At 48.2% G+C, this 17,848-nt stretch overlaps 1 protein-coding gene across 2 annotated transcripts; it reads right to left on the reverse strand.

The window, feature by feature from the left end:
* On the reverse strand, nucleotides 13,523-17,643 carry LOC8081368 (S-type anion channel SLAH2). Of its 2 annotated transcripts, none has more exons than XM_002457050.2 (4): nucleotides 17,547-17,643; nucleotides 15,912-16,045; nucleotides 15,183-15,815; nucleotides 13,523-15,105 (listed from the first exon to the last, which is right to left on the reverse strand). In XM_002457050.2, the coding sequence occupies exons 2-4, from the start codon at nucleotides 16,029-16,031 to the stop codon at nucleotides 13,924-13,926; spliced, it is 1,935 nt and encodes a 644-aa protein (XP_002457095.2). In that variant the 5' UTR covers nucleotides 16,032-16,045; nucleotides 17,547-17,643; the 3' UTR covers nucleotides 13,523-13,923. The 2 variants fall into 2 exon arrangements, with proteins under 2 accessions (XP_002457095.2, XP_021311035.1); XM_021455360.1 differs by lacking the exon at nucleotides 17,547-17,643 and adding an exon at nucleotides 16,161-16,267.

The raw sequence follows: 17,848 nt of genomic DNA on the forward strand, positions 1-17,848 counted from the left end.
GTGGATGCCGCCGCTTATTTTGCGAGGGTCATCCTTACACTCAAATGTAAAATCTTCGTAGATTGTCGACGTTCCACGTGTGGGTGGAGGTTCTACCTTCGAGGTCTTTCAGGTAGAAGGATCCCGACCTTCCCGCTTGTATTGCTGTATAAGGTCCTTCCCACTTGGGTTGCAATTTACCAGCGTTTGGGTGATCTCCTTTTTTCCTGAGTACCAGGTCCCCATTCTGTATGTCTTTTCATACTACCTTGCGGTCTCTCCATTTCTTGGTTTCTTGTTGATACCTTGAGGTTCTACCTTTTTTCCTGATTGTTTCAGAGGTTATGGTTGCCAGTGGCTTAGCTTCGATCCATCTTGTGAAGTATTCGATGGCTACGACGGCGAATTTGTTTCCCCCTTGGGCAGTTGGCATTGGTCCTACCAGGTCCATTCCCCATCTCTGCAACGGCCAAGATGCTGGTATGAGCTGAGTTAGTGCTGAAGGTCCTGATTGAATTGGTGAGAAGGTTTGGCAAGCTTTGCATGTCTTCACTATTTCTTGTGCATCTTTGATGTGGGTTGGCCAGTAGAAGCCTTGTCTTAATGCTTTAGCAGATAATGCGCGAGGTCCAATGTGAGAACCGCATATTCCAGAGTGTATCTCTTTCAGGAGTTCTCTGCCTTCGCTTTGTGATATGCATCTCAGCAAAGGTTGGACTACGCCTTTCTTGTACAGGACCCCGTCAATGGTGGTGTAATTCCTTGCTCTTGCCTCCATCCTCTTGGCTAATGCTTCGTCATCTGCAGCCGTTTTGCCTTTGAGAGAATCAACTACTGCTTGCCTCCAATCCTCGCCTTCTGTCAGCAGAACTGAGCGAAAAGCTTTCGGCAATGATTCAGTTGCGGGTGCTGCGACGATTTGGTAGAAGGTTCCTTCTGGCAAGGGGGTGTTGTTGGCTGCTGCCTTTGCTAGCTCGTCTGCCTCGTAGTTATCGGCTCTAGGAATGTAATGCAGAGTGAATCCCTCGAACCTTCTCTCCAGACCTCTTACAACAGCCAGATATCTTGCTAGCTCCGGGTTGTGTGCTAGGTATTCCTTCTCCACTTGTCCTGCCACCACCTGGGAGTCTGTTTTGATGAGCAGGGTTTTTGCTCCGGAGGCCTTAGCTTTGTTCAGCCCGAGGATGAGACCTTCATACTCAGCTATGTTGTTTGTTGCTTTGAATTCGAGTCTCGCGGCATATTTTAGCCTGAGTCCGGATGGCGCGATCAGAACGGCTGCTGCTCCTGCTCCTGACTGCCCCCAGGCGCCATCTGTGTACAGTGTCCATGGCTGGTCGACTACCTTCTCCTCTTTTTTGTTCGAAGGTGTCCAATCTGCCATGAAGTCAGCCAGGGCTTGAGATTTGATGGAGGTTCTGGGGACATAGGAGATGTCAAATTGTGACAGTTCGGCCGCCCATTTTCCTATGCGTCCGGAAGCCTCTTTGTTCCTGAGGATATCACCCAATGGCTGTGAAGTGGGTACTTTAATCTCATGGCTTTGGAAGTAATGCTTGAGCTTCCTCGATGCACATAAGACCGCGTACGCGATTTTTTCTATCTCCGTGTAGTTCAACTTTGCTCCTGACAGAGCTTCGGATACGTAGTAAACAGGTCTTTGCACCGTTCCCTTACTGTCGCTTGTCTCGTGCACTAGAACACCACTGACAGCGTGCTCGGAGGCAGCCACATACAGTAGTAGTGGAGTGTCTGGCTCGGGCACTGTTACCACCAGGTTGGTTGCAATGTAATTCTTGAGCTGCCTGAAGGCCTCTGATTGTTCCGGACCCCATTCTGTTTTACCTTCTCCTCTCAGCACTTTGAAGAATGGGAGGCTCCGTTCCGCCGATCTTGATATGAATCTGTTGAGGGCTGTCAGTCTTTGCACTTCTTTCTTGTTTGAAGGTTCTGCCATTGACATGATTGCTTTTGTCTTGTCTGGGTTAGCTCTAATTCCTTCGGAGCTGATGATATATCCCAGCATTTTTCCCTTGCTGACCCCGAACACACACTTCTCCGGGTTAAGTTTCAGCCCGGCAGATCTAAGGTTGACGAAGGTTTCCTGCAGGTCCTTGATATGATCTTCCTTGCGCTTGCTCATGACGACAACATCGTCGACGTAGGCTATGATGTTTCTCTGTAGCTGACTTCCTAGAACCTTCCCCATCATTCTGGAGAAGGTTGCTCCAGCGTTTTTGAGACCTTCTGGCATTCTGGTGTAGCAATACGTGCCGAATGGGGTTGTGAAGCTTGCCTTTCCTTCGTCTTCTTTTTTGAGCCAAATTTGGTGGTAACCGGAGAAACAGTCCAGCAGTGAGAATCTCTGACAACCAGCTGCTTTGTCCACAGAGGTATCTATCCTTGGCAAGGGGAAGGAGTCTTTGACACAAGCCTTGTTGAGATCCGTAAAATCTATGCACATCCTCATTTTGCCATTTTTCTTGGGGACCAGGACTACGTTTGCCAACCATTCCGGGTACATGACTTCTCTGATGACCTTTGCGTCCAGGAGTCTTTGTACCTCTGCCTTCGCGGCTAAGGTTCTTTCTTCAGACATTTTCCTTTGTCTCTGCTTCTTCGGCCTCATCCTCGGATCAATGTCCAGCGAATGCTCTATGATGTCTCTGCTGACTCCTTGCAGGTCAGCGGCACTCCAAGCGAAGATATCTTGGTTCTTTTGCAACACGTCTAGCAATTCGAGTTCCTCCTCTCTACCGAGGGTGGCGGAGATGGTGACCTTCTTATCTGGAACAGCTTCCTGCAGAGGGACACATTTCGTTTCCTCCTGATCAGCCAGGTCTGTTTTCCCCCTTGGCATGTCTGGTGGCTGGGAAGCTTCATGCTGCGTAGAGTCTACGGAGTTTATGTTCCGGAAGGACTTGTAGATTGCTTTTTCTATGTTCCTTGCCTCCTTTTGACTTCCGTGAACCGTTATCACTCCGTGCAGAGCCGGGATTTTCATGCACAGGTATCCCATATGAGCGGCCGCATTGAACTTGTTCAAGAATCCTCGCCCGAATATGGCATTGTATGGGTAGTGCAAGTCTACCACATCGAAGGTGACGTACTCTGTTCTTGCGTTCTCCGTTGTGCCGAAGGATACGGGCAGGGCGACCTTCCCCAGAGCATGTATCTGCTTTCCTCCGAACCCGATCAAAGGTGACTCCGAAGGTTGGAGTTGGCTTCTACTGAGCTTCATTTGGTCAAAGGTTCCAGCAAATATTATGTCTGCGGAACTCCCTGAATCCACTAAGATCCTGCTTACTCCCCAACCCGCAACATTTGTTGTTATGACCAAGGCGTCTGTGTGAGGGTAGCTTTCCAATCTTAGATCTTCCTCGGTGAAGGTTATTGGGGTTCTGGACCAATCGGTACATCTTACTGGCCCTTGAACTGCAACGTTGTTAACGAGCCGGAGGTGATCCTTCTTCTGTTTCTTTGTCTGGAACTCCATTGAAGACCCTCCAGCTATTGGTAAGATCATTCCAATCGTGGGCAGGGGTGTATGAGGGCCGATCTGATTATCGGGGTGGGGTTCGGTTTTTGGTGGTGGTGGGGCTTGGAGTAGCTGTAGCTGGTTTGGGGGAGGAGGTAGTGACTGCTGGCAGGGTTGCGGGTTTTCGATGTACATAATATGTGGAGGTCGTGGAGGAACATAGTTTGGTGGAAGGTTGTGGTCCGCGGTTTGCTGGGCTGGGCGCCAAGCTGGTAGGAAGCTGGGATAGTATGCGGAGGCTAGCGCGCTTGGCTGAATTGGAGCTGGGTGCTGCTGGCTTGAACCTCCGACGTATGAATGGTAGAAGGTCTGAGGGAATGTGTGATTTACCTCCCGAGGTTGAGCAACTGGTATCGGAGGCTGCGGAGCTGACCTGCTCTTGATCCTCTCCTGAGTTTCCTTTGCATCTGGCAATCTCTGGTGGAGTGACCCTTCTCCTCTCCATGGAAGAAACAATACTGCTTCCGTGGTCGCTGACTTTGATTTTTTTGCCATCCCGCATTTCGACCCCCTCTTCTGGCTTGATTGGGTATGCGTTCTGAGCTTCGCGCTTCCGCCGGTGGACGGTTATTTTCCGGCCTGTCATCTTTCGGTTGCTCGATATTCATCATCTGTCCACCAGCCTCTCGCTGTGGCCGGCGTTCACCCTGGCTAAGGTTCTTCTTCTGTGAGTTTCTATCATTGCTCTGCCTCTTCTGAGAGTTTTGGTCTTCCAACCTTTTGCGGTAGTCGTTGTCTGACCTGCAATACTTCTCAAACTCGTGGTACAGCTCGTGCATGGATGCTGGCTTTTCTCTGGCCAAATGAGCTGCGAAGGGCCCTATGCGAAGACCCTTGATGGCCGCTTCAATGGCAACATCCTCCGGCACGCCGGGTGCTCTCGCCTTAGTCTGCACGAACCTTTGGAAGTATTCCCGTAGTGCCTCTCCCTGACTCTGGCGACACTGGAACAGGTCCGTGGAGGTTAGTGATTCAACTGCGAATCCTTGGAAATTCGCCAAAATCTTGTCTCGAAGGTTCTCCCATGAATAGATTGAACCGGGTCTGAGCATCGAGTACCATGCCAAGGCATCTCCCTCGGCTGCGATCACGAAGGATTTTGCCATCACAGTTTCATTCCCTCCAGCTGAGGCCACGGCTGCCTCGAAACTCATCAGGAATTGGTGTGGGTCTGCCTTTCCGCTGAATTTAGGGAGCGTGATAGGTTTGTAGGTTGTTGGCCAAGGCGAGGTCTGCAATCCTTCGGACAAAGGGGAACGAAGGTCCAACGTGCCCCGCAGCATGCCACCGTAGTTTGCCGGTTGCACATCTGATGTTGGGCCGGCGCTGGTCAGAACAGCGGGCTGGATCGTCGGCTGAGGTGGAGGTTGCATGCTAAGGATTTCTGCCTGCAGGAGTGAAAGCTGCTGCCTGATCTCGGCCGCTTGCGTCGCGGCTACCGCTGCCTCTTGGCTGGCGGCGTAGGCGGCAGCGATCCGGTCTCGCTCTTGCTGAAGGTTCTGCAATTGCGTTTGTAGCTGCTGGAGCTCTTGCGTGGCCGTGGGTTGCGCCGGGCCTGCGGCGGGGGGAGGTTCCTGGCGAGTTTCCGGCTGCACGTTCTCTGGCTGCTCGCCCTCAGAACCTTCTCCCTCCACGGTCGCGTACGTGCTCCGCACGGCCCTCCTCGGCCTTCCTCTCCTGGAGGGCTCTGCCCGAGGTCTTGTGGTGCTTGTTCTCTTTCCAGCCATCGCAGGTTATACTTCGAGCCCCACGGTGGGCGCCAATGTTGGGAAAATGCTCTCCGCACGCCCCAGCGATACGGTGGATCGAGAACCTTCTCACTCGGTGCCGTGAGAGGTTTGAGCGCTGGCGAGCAGTGAACTCAACAGTAGGTGAATACAGTGAATGCGTTCTCTCTATCCATTAATGACGGCATCGCGCCCTTTATATAGGGCTCAGAAACCGACCCAATGACGTTTACAAAAATGCCCCGTGACGGTGGGGGAATATCCTAGCATATTCTCCTATTGCGGTCTACTGACTCTAAGCCACTTGTGTAATTTCACCTCACGATCTCCACGCGTGTCTCCTGTCTAGGGCTTCAGCAGATCGGAGACGCAGATCCTCCGCCTGATCGCGGATCCTTCGACACTTCATGCGTCGGAGGTTCTTCGGCTCGGGCGCGTCGGAGGTTCCTCGGTTTAGACGCCGTGGAGGTTCTCCGGGCCGCTTGGTCGCCGATCCTTCGACGCTTCTCCGTCGGAGGTCCCTTATCCCGGACGCGTCGGAGGTTCTTTGCCTCCGGCGCGTCCTTAGCCATCCTCAGACTTGGGAGGGTCGGAGGTTCCTTCTTCCTCTGCTTGTTGGCCTCCGACGATGTCAGTCCCTGCACACACTTAGCAAGACAAGTCGAGTCATCAACGCCAGTCTCTTTCTAGGGTCCTCCACGCGCATTCCCACGGAGGTTTCCTTGGCGAAGGATATCCTCCGACCCTTCGGGAGTCGGAGGTTCCTCAGGCAAAGGGTATCCTCAGACGCTACCAGGGGGAAGGATGCGGCCATTCCCCAACACACCTATACTACGTGCATCCTCCGTTTCATTTCAAATGAGTTTGAAACAGTGCAGACTCTCCCATACCACCATAACAGTATCTTAATTAGTAACCTTAGTATAAACTCTTTCCATACTTATATAAAGAAAGTCGTTTTGAATAAAGTTTTGGTCAAATACTAGAAATATAAATTATGAATATCTTTTAATTTATGAGTTTGGAAGTGTGAAAAACATATGAATAGATTTGTCTACTTGTGGTTTTAACATTAGGGATGACCTAATTAATTCAACTAACTATTGCACATGCATGAGTAGGCGAGATAAACTGTGAAGATGGAGAAAAGCCCGACATTCTTATTGTGCAAAATGCACATCACATGAAGAGATGCTCAAGAGATTCTTCTGTAGCTTAATTAGGAACATAATGTCGAGTCATAAAAATTGGGGTGTATATATATATATATATACGGCAGCGCTATTCTACACCCTAAGTGTAGAATATTATTCTACACCGCAAGTCAAAATTGAGTAGAAAAAAAAACTGAGCAATACTAAAGAACGTTCAGTATCATCCCGTCCAACACCCAGGACCACGAAATACTGAACAATACTGAAATATGAATACTGAACGGTACTGAATTTTGCTCAGTATAACAGTTCGGTGTAGAATAGTATTCTACACCTAGGGTGAAGAATAGCACTTATATATATATATATATATATATATATATATATATATATATATATATATTTGTTCATTAAGAAGATTTTTAGTTCTTAGACAATCATTAAGTAATAGCCAAAAGAAAACATTGTGTAATTTGCTAGTGCAACTATATCTTGTGAAATAAAGCCAATCCTTTGTAGGTTACTGCTAGTATCTTACTAATTCGTCTTGCTATATACTTCACCTAGTTATACTACACTTAGGGCCTCTTTGGAACGTAGCATTCTCAAACCACGAGATTAGAGAAAATGCGGAGTTTGGGTTGCATGGAACTTATAACTCTATACAAATTCAAATTGCAGAAAAGTTTCTGTTGTGGCCTTTGGAAGCATGCAACACATGAATTCCAACAGAGATAAAAGAAAATTTCCGCAAGGTCCAAACTAATACTAGTTTTCCTCTAAAGTTACTATGGTTCCATATGTTTCTTAAAAAAACTATGGTTCCGTACATCCAAAAAGTAATCCAAATGAATTTCATAGAGAGTTTAGTCCTTTATTCTAAAGGGCATATAGGAATTTTTCCTAGCGAGAATTAGGATACCAATGCCTTTGCTTCATTGTAAAGAGGATCTTATTAGTGTCAACCATATCAATAACTTTACTAGATAACCAGCTAATAGCTATAGCTAGATTAATATCTCACGTGGCATGAGAAAAGCATTGCTGGGATTATTATTATGTAGATTAGATGTATAGACCGATGAATGCATATGAATCATCATCGATCGTCACTCGTCAGAGAGACAGAGACAGAAAGTGACTGTGAACTCGTACGTGGTGCACCATCCACTCCCCTTTGTTGTAGTAGGTACGCGTAGTACATGAGACCCTAGTGCATGCACATACATAGATATGATCGAACCTCGTCAGAGCATACTATTGACCAATCTCGTTCAATATATGCATCGGTACATAGAACCAATCACGCCTGACGCAACACCTACATGTCTTGTCGTGCAAAATGCACATGAGCAATAGCCAAAAGAAAACATGTGTTTGTACTAAGTAACTCCATATATAATTTGCATGTGCAACCATCTTGTGAAACAACTTAAGCCAATCCTTTGTAGGTTACTGCTAGTCTATACTACACTTAGGGTCTCTTTGAAATGTAGGATTCTAAAAATACGAGAATAGAGAAAGCGCAGGGTTTGAGTTTTCTTTTCTCAAATACACAAGAGTGTTATGTATCATTGTATTAAGATAGAAGAGTTTAGAAACAAGCGTGGACGATGAACCAACCACCAGCCATGAAAAGACTAGAATTACTCGGGGCCTAAGAGCATCCCCAAGAGATTTTATATATTCGTCCTAAATGACAGGAATAACAATTTTGGTGAAAAACTACCCTCCAACAGCTTCTCTAAATGGTCATCCAAATATAGCCATTGTCTATTCTGGGTTTTCGTTAGCCAAATATAGAAGACGAGAATGACTCTCTAGAGTGCGCATAAGATTTAGCAAAATTGTTGGAAAGTAAAAAATATAGAAAGCGATTTTTATGCAAATGGCTCTCTAAATGATGATTTAGAGAGAGAGATTTAGAAAGGCTCTTGGAGATGCTCTGATCTATATCTCTTATAAAGATAAACCCCACTAGCTATTTATCTTGCTATGCAAGATGTCCACATCAGCATCCACTAAACACATCCATCTAACAAATGTCATTATGTCTTCATTCAAGCTATTCACATTAGCAAAACCACATCATTTATTAATATACATTGCTACATTACCAACATCATATATATACATCTCCTGATTCTTAGTGATTAACACTCTAACTTATTTATATTCCTTCTTCATACCCGTGGCAATGCGCGGGGAGTCCTACTGCTTCGGCTTGTATCCCTTGATCGCCTTCGACCTTGATGTATCATGGGTAGCAAATCTTGCGCCACATCAAGCTTCAATCTTGAAAGTATCTCACATTCCTCTCTTTTCATAGGTGCCATGACACTTGTTTCCGACAGGGGTTTCCTTGATCATTGCACTAGTTTCCTTGATCATTGCGGGGTTTGAGTTGCATGCAACTTACAATCTTACAGGAATTCAGATTGTAGGAAAGTTTCCATTGTGGCCTTTGGATGCAACACATGAAAAATACATGAACTGCAACAAGAGATAAAGGAAAACTTTGACATGGTCCAAACTAATACTGGTTTTCTAAATTACTATGATTACATACATCCAAAGGAAGTTTAGTCCTATTGTTCTAAAGGGCATATATATATAGGAAATTTTTCTAGAGAATCAAGATTCCCATGCCTTTTTCCTTCGTTGTAAAGAGGATCTTATTACCGCCAACCATATATCAATATATATAAATATATAATTCTACTATAGACACGCAACACCGGCAACGCGCGCGACTGGTGTCCATGAGATCCAGGATGAGGCGGATTCTTGGTGCAGGGCCGGGTACAAGCACATGGCGTCGCTCATGGCGAGGATATGAGCCTTGGTCGCAAAATGTCGGTAACCGCAAAAACTCTATTCTGTTTAATGAAAAATGCGCCTACTAGGCGTGATAAAAAAAAACTACTAGTACTAGACAACGAGCTACTATAGATAGCTAGATTAATTAATATCTCGCGTGGCATCGAGTGAACTAGCATTGGTAAGATTATTATTATACAGATTAGATATATAGACCGATGAATGCCTATGGATCATCTCATGAATCGTCAGAGACAGAAAGTGACTATACTGTGAACTCGTACGTGGTGCACCATCCTCTCCTCCCTGCTGTAGTATAGTATAGGTAGTACATGAGACCGGCCTAGTGCATGCACATACTATAGTACATATACGTAGATATGATCGAACCTCGTCAGAACGTACTATTGGACCGATCGATCTCATTCAATTCTGGCAATTGCAAGGGTACGTAGAAGCAATCATGCCTGACGCAGCACCTACGAACAACTGTATCGTCCCAGGGCCACCAGCGCTCTCCACAGCTCGTGCCGCGGAAAGCAATGCATATGGAGTACGATGGACCAAAAAGTCATTGCAACAGGATCCACCACTAGCTATAGCAGCATATATCATCGCGTCCATGCATACGTCCGATCGCACGGCCGGCCGGCCCAATCGGGACCATATGCATGCATGATCCTCTCCTCTCCTGTCGTCCTGCGTTATCACCCTAGCTAGCATTTGCTGCAATTGATGATTCATCATGCATGGGGGTCAAGCTAGCTAGGGCTAGCGGAAGACGAGCCTGCAGGGCCAGGTCCAGGTCCATCCATGCCATGCATGGTGATGATCGATGGATGGATATGATGGATATATTCCTGAGACGAAGCTGTGCTCGCTAGCTTCGATCGTCTCCATGAGACGCCAAGCGCAAGGTTCCCGCTCGCACCGCCGCACCAATGGCCTTTTTCTTTAATTTGCATGCACCCATGGTTTACGACATTAGTGCCTTTACTGTGCGTGCCCTGCTGCCGGCCGCATGCATATGATTCGATCAGGTTGTTATCGCTTATGATCAGTAGTAGCTTTAACTTGTGCCCGATTCTCTCCAGCTGCTGCTGTGTATGTGTGGTGCCTGCTGGATGCATATGCTACATGTTCATGTCATCATATATATGTTTATAGTTTATACACTACCTGACAAAGATTCAGAGAAATTTCAGTATCGTGCTTGGGGATACACGAATATGATAGATGGGTTCGTTGTTTCTCAGAGACGACAGACATCAGACAGCGAGAGAAATATAGCTACGCATGCATGCACTTTGTGCACCGGATGCGCATGTATATATGGATCCTCTGATGACAGCAGGCAGGTCAACAACTAACTCTGACGAGAAAATTGCAACAGGACAGCTATGCACATACAACTGCAGGGCCGATCAGTCAGTAGTGCGAAAATAAGACAAGCATTATACAACAAATCAAGCTCGAGGAAAGCTGAAGCAAGTGAATATATATATGTATCATCAGCATGATCTATCGGCATATATACATCGTCGTTATTATTGCTGCAAGAAGAGAGCAGCTAGCAAACAGAGATGACCTGTCATTGTCAGTGTATATAAATATGGAATATGGTTCATACGACATGGCCGCCGCTCCTGCCAGCCTTCAGCATGATCTGTGACCTTCTACCTTTTTTTTAAGAAAAAAGGCCTTTAACCTTGACAACCAGCAAGAGTGGTACGTTCAGCGGTTCAGCCTTTGCGACCGGCTTCTAGCTATAGCGTTTTCTTCTTGTTTGCGACTTGTTTGGAAATGAAAGGAGACTCTGCATACATGCTTTCGGCCCTGCTGCATGATTCAGGTCGTTATGGACTGGAGTATGGCTTTCTGTCAGTTATCATCACAGAGTAGCTTTTGACTTCTGAAAGAGTCGATATATATGCTGATTCATACGTATATATGAACCATCAAAGATTCAGGATGGGCTGATGCTCAGTTCAGTGCGTTGTGCTCTGGATTAATGAATCACTGAGAGAATTCAGCAATTGATCGATCGAAAGAACAAATACGAGACAGACATGCGCAACAAGTCAAGATGGAAGCGCTCAAAGCTCACTGATCATAATTAAGACAACACTCGATGCACCATTTCATTATATAGCATCACACTTAAAAAGAAACATTCATCTTTGGTGTCATCAAGCAATCAATGCGGCCTCCTGCATGCCTGCTACTGCTAGCCCAGATCCATTCTAGTGAACGTTTATTAGAAACTAATTCAGCGAACGATCTCAGCGTCTTCCACTCCGTTGACGTCCCACTGACATCATCTTAAAATTGTAAATCATTTATTTTAAATTGTTATAACTTCCAAACAGCTTATCCAATTTCCATTCTGTTTGCACCAATATTTCGAAGATTTTTTTAAAGGCTCGAGGAAAGCTAGATCTCACTTACATATATCATGCTGAAGGCTGGCAGGAGTATACGTAAAAAAAATCTTCGAAATATATGTAACTAGATCTCACTTACATATATTTCGAAGATTTTTTTTACGTAGAAATTTATATGTGTTAAATTATAATAACATATAACATTACAACTTATGCACATAAATTGTATTGATTAACTTATATACACAAGTTATATGGAATAACTTGTGTACACAAGTTAGATTTCATGACTTTTTATGTTTGTAAGTTTTGATATAAGTTATAAGTTAATTTGTTCCTTTGTATGTTAATAACTTTTGTGTTTGCAAGTTTTGTCATAAGGTATAACTTAGTTCATTCCTTTGTGTTTAATAACTTTTTATAAATAAAATGTGTTTTATAACTCTTGTGTTTTCAAGGTTTCGTATAAGTTTTAAGTTATACATTATAAGTTATATATTCTAAGTTATACTTTCTAAGTTATATCTGATTATTTGGTACATATAAGCTATTACATGTAAATGGTGTGTTCTAACTTATATGTTCTAAATTATATATCCTAAGTTAGTACATATAAGTTATTTATAGAACAAAATTCTTCGAAACATATGTAAGTGGGGTCTAGTTTTATTCGTCTCATCGTGTAGAACACACTAGTGTCATCGAAATTAAAAATGGACACACGTTTTTAAGTTATAGCATTTAAAAAAATGGTTTTTATAGGTTATGTCAATGCTGACATTATAGCCAGAGAAAGAGAACGAAGCGAGAGAGACAATGGAGTTATGTCAGTGCTGTCAGAAATTGACCGTTGCTTTTGTTTCCATTAAACATTCGTGAAATAGTGGCGTCGTACTGCTAGTCTGCAGCACCGCCCTCCGTGTCTCAGCTATGGCCTCCGGGACAACCAGTGGTGATACACTGCAACTGATGCTATTGCTTTATGCTTATACCAAGCCTATTTTAATGAAAAAAAGCCCAAATCACTCTCTCAAACTTTGGTCTATATCCAGATAATATAACCCCCAAACTAAGGTTTGATTCAATTTATTACTCCTAATTATTTCAGTTGTTTCTCTTAAAAATTAAAAAGCTATTCAGTTGTTGGCCAGAATCCAGAATTACCTCCTCACAATTTTTGGTTCTCCGTACGTACACGATTGTGTTTTAATTTTAGGCCCTGGGAGATGATAGAGAACATCACGTTTTGTGTTAGAAAATACATTATGAGTTTTTCTTCATTATGTCTTGTACAGTTTTTTTTAATCGATAGTGTTAAATTATTATTAAATTCCTAATCTATCCAAAAAAATGATGAAAAAACCAAGATGTATTATTACGTTCTATTACCTTGCTATTTTCAGAACAGGTAATGTTGGATGCTTAGTAACTAGGGAGGTGGCACTTGAAGAAGAGTTCAAATGTTCCAAATCCTGGCGATTTATTATATATTTTCTTCTACTAGTTCACTACATAAAGGTAAAGACTCCAATTAAGGCAAGGGAACAGGTTGGGCTGATAGAATGGCTGTCCGCTTCGTCTAGGCCCATTTAAGCCAGCCCAGAGGTAACATATGGTGGATGTCGCGTTACTGACTGGGGCAGGATGGGAGAGAGGCCCATTAAATTGCATCATCAGTAGTGTTCCTTGTTCATTTTGGTTTGTTTCATACGTTAGAAGACCGATATATATCGAGATTATAAAGTTTGGTGTCTCATGTATTCTATCTATATCATGCAAATTGATTCATCTCTACATGCCGTCATCCTCTATTGATTAACCTCGCCGCACAATGACTACCATCACACACTACATACAGTTCGTCAGTGCATGGTGGTGGACCAGTACAATCAATGTTACATAAATGATAGACAACTAAGATAAGGACAATATGATTCTTATATATGTAATGTAAGAGATTATGTAAACGATGATTTAGAAAGTGAGGTTTATAAAGACTCTAGGAGATACTATCGCTGTAGTTCATGCTGGTTGATTTTTCGGGAAAAGAAACGGTACAAGCAGCGACTCTCGTCTATCTAGCTACGTACATGCATGGTCACCGTGTAAATGGACCTTGGATCAAAATCATACACAGTATAAATGATATCATCCGATCCACATGCAGCCACGTACGCTTCTTGTTGCCGATTGAGTGCCGATCGAGAGCGCACTGCCTAGTGCCTACTGCCTGCTCCACACGTACGGCAGCCAATACTGGCCGGAGCTATCAATGCTCATCACAGCTAGCTGCCCGGTTGATTATCCGGCGGCCGGTCTAGCTAGGTGTAGGACGTGGTCGTGGCGGCGCGCGCGGCCTCGAGGTCGGCGGCGTCGGACTGGGCGGTGGAGAGCGCCTGCTGCAGCTTCTTGGTGCCGACGGCGCTGCGCAGGCGGAGCAGCATCTTCTCCCCGACTAGGGGCTTGCTGCGGCGTCGCTCCGTGATGGCGATGGAGATGTCGTTGGGGAAGAGGTCTCGGTACACCACCGCGTGCAGCAGCGTGGTGAGGAAGAGCGCGGCGACGGCGAGCGTGGCGGCCGCCGACAGGCCGATGCACATGCACTGCGTGAAGGCGTTCTTGACCTCGGACGAGTATCTGATGGACGCGATGGCGGCGCTGGTCATCGGGAACGTGTACGCCCACCACGCCAGGGAGAAGCTGAACCCTCTGAACAGGTTGATGCGCACGGCCAGCGACGCGTAGAGGAACATGGCGATGAAGTAGGCGACGCGGGAGCCGTAGCCGAAGGCGCCGGTGATCCGCGCCCACGCCAGGCACGCCACGCTGGGCGCCGCCACGAAGAGGAAGAAGACCGGGTGCAGGTCCCGGGGCAGCGTCTCGCTCGTCGGCAGCCGCTGGTAGAGCGTCACGAACAGCACGATGTAGTGCGCCAGCCCGACGGAGAAGAAGAACATGGGGCCCTCCTTGAGCCCCATGATGCCGCCCAGCAGCGCGCCGACGAAGTTGCCGACGATGGAGAGGTGGTTGGACGGGTTGGCCACCCGGGACAGGCGCCGCTGCCCGCCGGAGATCCACTGGCCGTAGATCTTGAGCTCCAGGCACACGATGGGCGCCATGAGCACGTACCAGAGCCAGTGCGGGAGCGTGGCCGCCACCAGGTCCGGCACGCCGATCGCCAGGAACAGGCACGCGATCCACGGCGCGAAGAAGAAGTTGACGCGGATCGGGTGGTAGTACTCGCGCCGCACCGCCTCGAAGTAGAACACCACCTTGCTGGCGTAGAGCGCGGAGACGGCGAGCATCAGCGCCACGGAGACGCACCACAGCACCAGGTTGATCTTCACGGTGATGTGCAGGAACCGCGTCGACGCCGAGATGGCGATCCGCTTCCACAGGATGGCCTGGCTGCTCATGCCCATGCACATGCCGAACGCCGACACCGGGAACCGCAGCAGGAACGGCCACGTCTTGTCGGACGGCAGGATCAGCTCCTCCGAGGACTGCCACACAACACAACAGCAGCACGGTCAACTACCGATGGAATTGGAGGAGGATGTCATCGGCAGCTGTACTGTACCCTCAGCTTGTCGAGCTCGGGGCCTTCCAGCGCCGCGAAGAAGCGCTGCACTCTGGGCACGGAGGAGTTGCGGCGCTCGTTCGCCGCCGCGTCGTCTTCCTCCGCCGTCTCCTCCCCCTGCTGCGGTTGCTGCTGCGCCGGCGGCAGCCTGCTGCTGCCCAGCAGGTGCGTGGTGATCTGCTTCTCCAGCTTGCCCGACCACGTCTTGAACGAGTCGTAGCTGGTGTCCCTGCTGTCCCTGCGCACCTTGGCCGGCGGCGCCGTCGCCGCCGCGTACGGCGCCGACGCGCTCCGGCCGAAGTCGTCGTGGCCCATGGCGGCACCGTCAACCTCCGCCGGCGCAGCGGGGATCGGCTGGGACCTGAACACCATCTTGGTTGGCTGCGCGAGAGCCACGCCCTCAGGGGCCCGCGGCGGCAGCATCATCCGCGGCGGCGCGTCCGTGACGGCGGCGGCGGCGGCGTCCGGCTCCCGCTGAAGCTCCGCCTCCATCCTGCTGGAGATGTCGAACCCGCCGGTCGGCGACGCCGGCAGGCTGATGGAAACCGGGCGCCCTATGTGGGGCGCGGACGGCAGGAACGGCGAGTACCCCGGGGACGCGGCCATGTCACCGCCGTGTCGGCTTTCTCCCTCCTACACGCACACCCCACGTCCCCACCGGCACGCAAAGCTGTTCATGTAGCAGCGGCTTCGAAACAAAGGTGCATGGCGAGTGACACGAGGACTCACCCTGAACACCGGCGGCGGCTCCTGATCGGGGGAGAAGACGCTCGACGGGATGCGAACGCCGACGGCGTCTGGGTGCACGAGCGCGGGACGTGGCGGCACCGCGAACTCGTCCGTCTCCATGAACCTCGAGAAACCTGCAACGCAGATACGTACAGTGAAACTGTCAGCGGATTCAAACACAAGAAGTCTGCTAGCTCGTTCATCATGGAAGGATCTCTGGTCTCTCGATGAGTAGAGTGACGTTCTTACGAGCACACGTAGAGCAGCGCGCCATTGTTAGTGCTACTTGTAACTTGTGTTGTGGTCTTGTGAAAGCACACACACGCGTATATATAGGTGTTGGAGGGAAGCATGGTGCAGACTGCAGAGAGAGGTAGCTAGACGGTGGCAGCAGAATGAATGCCAACGCATCAGGAACCGTCCATATGTGTGGCGCCGGTGCAGCCGTGCAGGGCCTTCCCCGGCAAATCTCCAGACTTGTGGCTCGCAGCTTCCGGTCTGCAAGTATGGCGATTGTTTGGCACAGATGGCATGGAACATTTCCTGGGCTGCAGGCAACCTGAGGAGACCTGGCATCTAGTTCTGCCAGCAGCTGCTGGGCCGGGGGAAGAGAACAGACAGGCAGGCAGGCAGAGAGATACTGCATTCTGCAATGCCTTTGAGTTTGTGCAATGACTGGGCTAGTTGATAGGACGAGCGTCATATCAGGAACTTATTGCTTGCCTTATCGTTCTCCCAAGTTCTGAAAACTTGTAGTCGGTTTTCATTCAACTTTTCAATCAGTCTTCTTCACAAGGCTGCACAACTCATCAAATTGCATCCGAATTCTAGTTCTTTTTTTTTTAATGAAATGAATGTTGGTTCTGGCATCTTCTGGACCCATATATACTACTACTACTAGCCCATATAGTGAGATGACAAGGTGAGGACCAGTCGCTAGGATTTGTTTTATTAATGGACAAACAATGGTGTTTCAGGCTTTCAGAGTTGTGTTGTGGCATAGCATGCTTTGCTGCCAGGACCCAGGTATAGTGATTAGGAGGTGCAAATGCACCATCTTAAAAAGAAATCTAAACAGTGGTCATAACTGAAATTTTCACCATATATACACCCTCTACGACACAAGCAGATGATACTCCCACAAGGCGAGCGCTTCCCTCTCAAAGTCGCTCTAGCTTCGCCACCGGCAAGGACCACAAGCAGCCAAGAACCAAAGAGAAAACAAGACAGCTGATGAACCAACTGAAACTGTTGCGTTCAGCATCTCCCCAAAAGGTCCTATTTCCTTAACTGAAATATGTGAGCAGGGCCCTGCACCAGCTTTCTGAACTGAAAGCGAACGGATAGCAATCGCAGCACACGACGATGTTAGGGTTCTGGCTGACTGAACCACGGCACTTGGCGTGGCTGCTGCCAGTGCCAGGCAATTTCAGGTGGCAAGCTGAACGGCCGACCTCCTGATCCCGAGAACCTGCCAGGTTTCTTTCGGCACCCGATATTCCGATCCCGCGGTGGCCGGTGGGGTTTCGTCTCGACCGACGCAATGAAGGCCACGGCGCGGCTGCCCCCGATCCGGTCCGATGCGGAGGAAGATGATCTGAGAGGGAGCAAAGGCGATGGGCGGGCGGATCGTACCTGAAACATGCGTTCAGAAGGGGCGAACGAACGGCAGGGCGGCGATCGATGGCGGTGGCCGGCGGCGACGGCGACGGCGAGGGCGTTCACCGGTAGGGAGGTAGCGGATAGGGCTGGGAACGGTCGGCGGCGGCGGCGATCGTGGATTTGGGCGGTACGGTGGCAAGCGGGGGCTCTGGACGACCAAGGTGGCTGGACGAGGTCCTGTGTGTCGCTGCGAGTGGGGTCGGCATTGGGGGAGCGCACGTGTCATCATGGGAAGGGACCATCAATTGGGTGTCCGTAACCGTACGCAGAAGTAC

Source organism: Sorghum bicolor, chromosome 3, assembly GCF_000003195.3.
Source record: "Sorghum bicolor cultivar BTx623 chromosome 3, Sorghum_bicolor_NCBIv3, whole genome shotgun sequence".
NCBI classification, from domain to species: Eukaryota; Viridiplantae; Streptophyta; class Magnoliopsida; order Poales; family Poaceae; genus Sorghum; species Sorghum bicolor.

Coding starts and splice junctions, on each gene's coding strand:
- LOC8081368 (XM_021455360.1), bottom strand. CDS start 16,185: ATGGCGCGCTGCTCTACGTGTGCTC. Junction 15,816..15,911: donor AGCCGCCGCCGGTGTTCAGG/GTGAGTCCTCGT, acceptor GTGTGCGTGTAG/GAGGGAGAAAGCCGACACGG. Junction 15,106..15,182: donor CCGAGCTCGACAAGCTGAGG/GTACAGTACAGC, acceptor GTTGTGTGGCAG/TCCTCGGAGGAGCTGATCCT.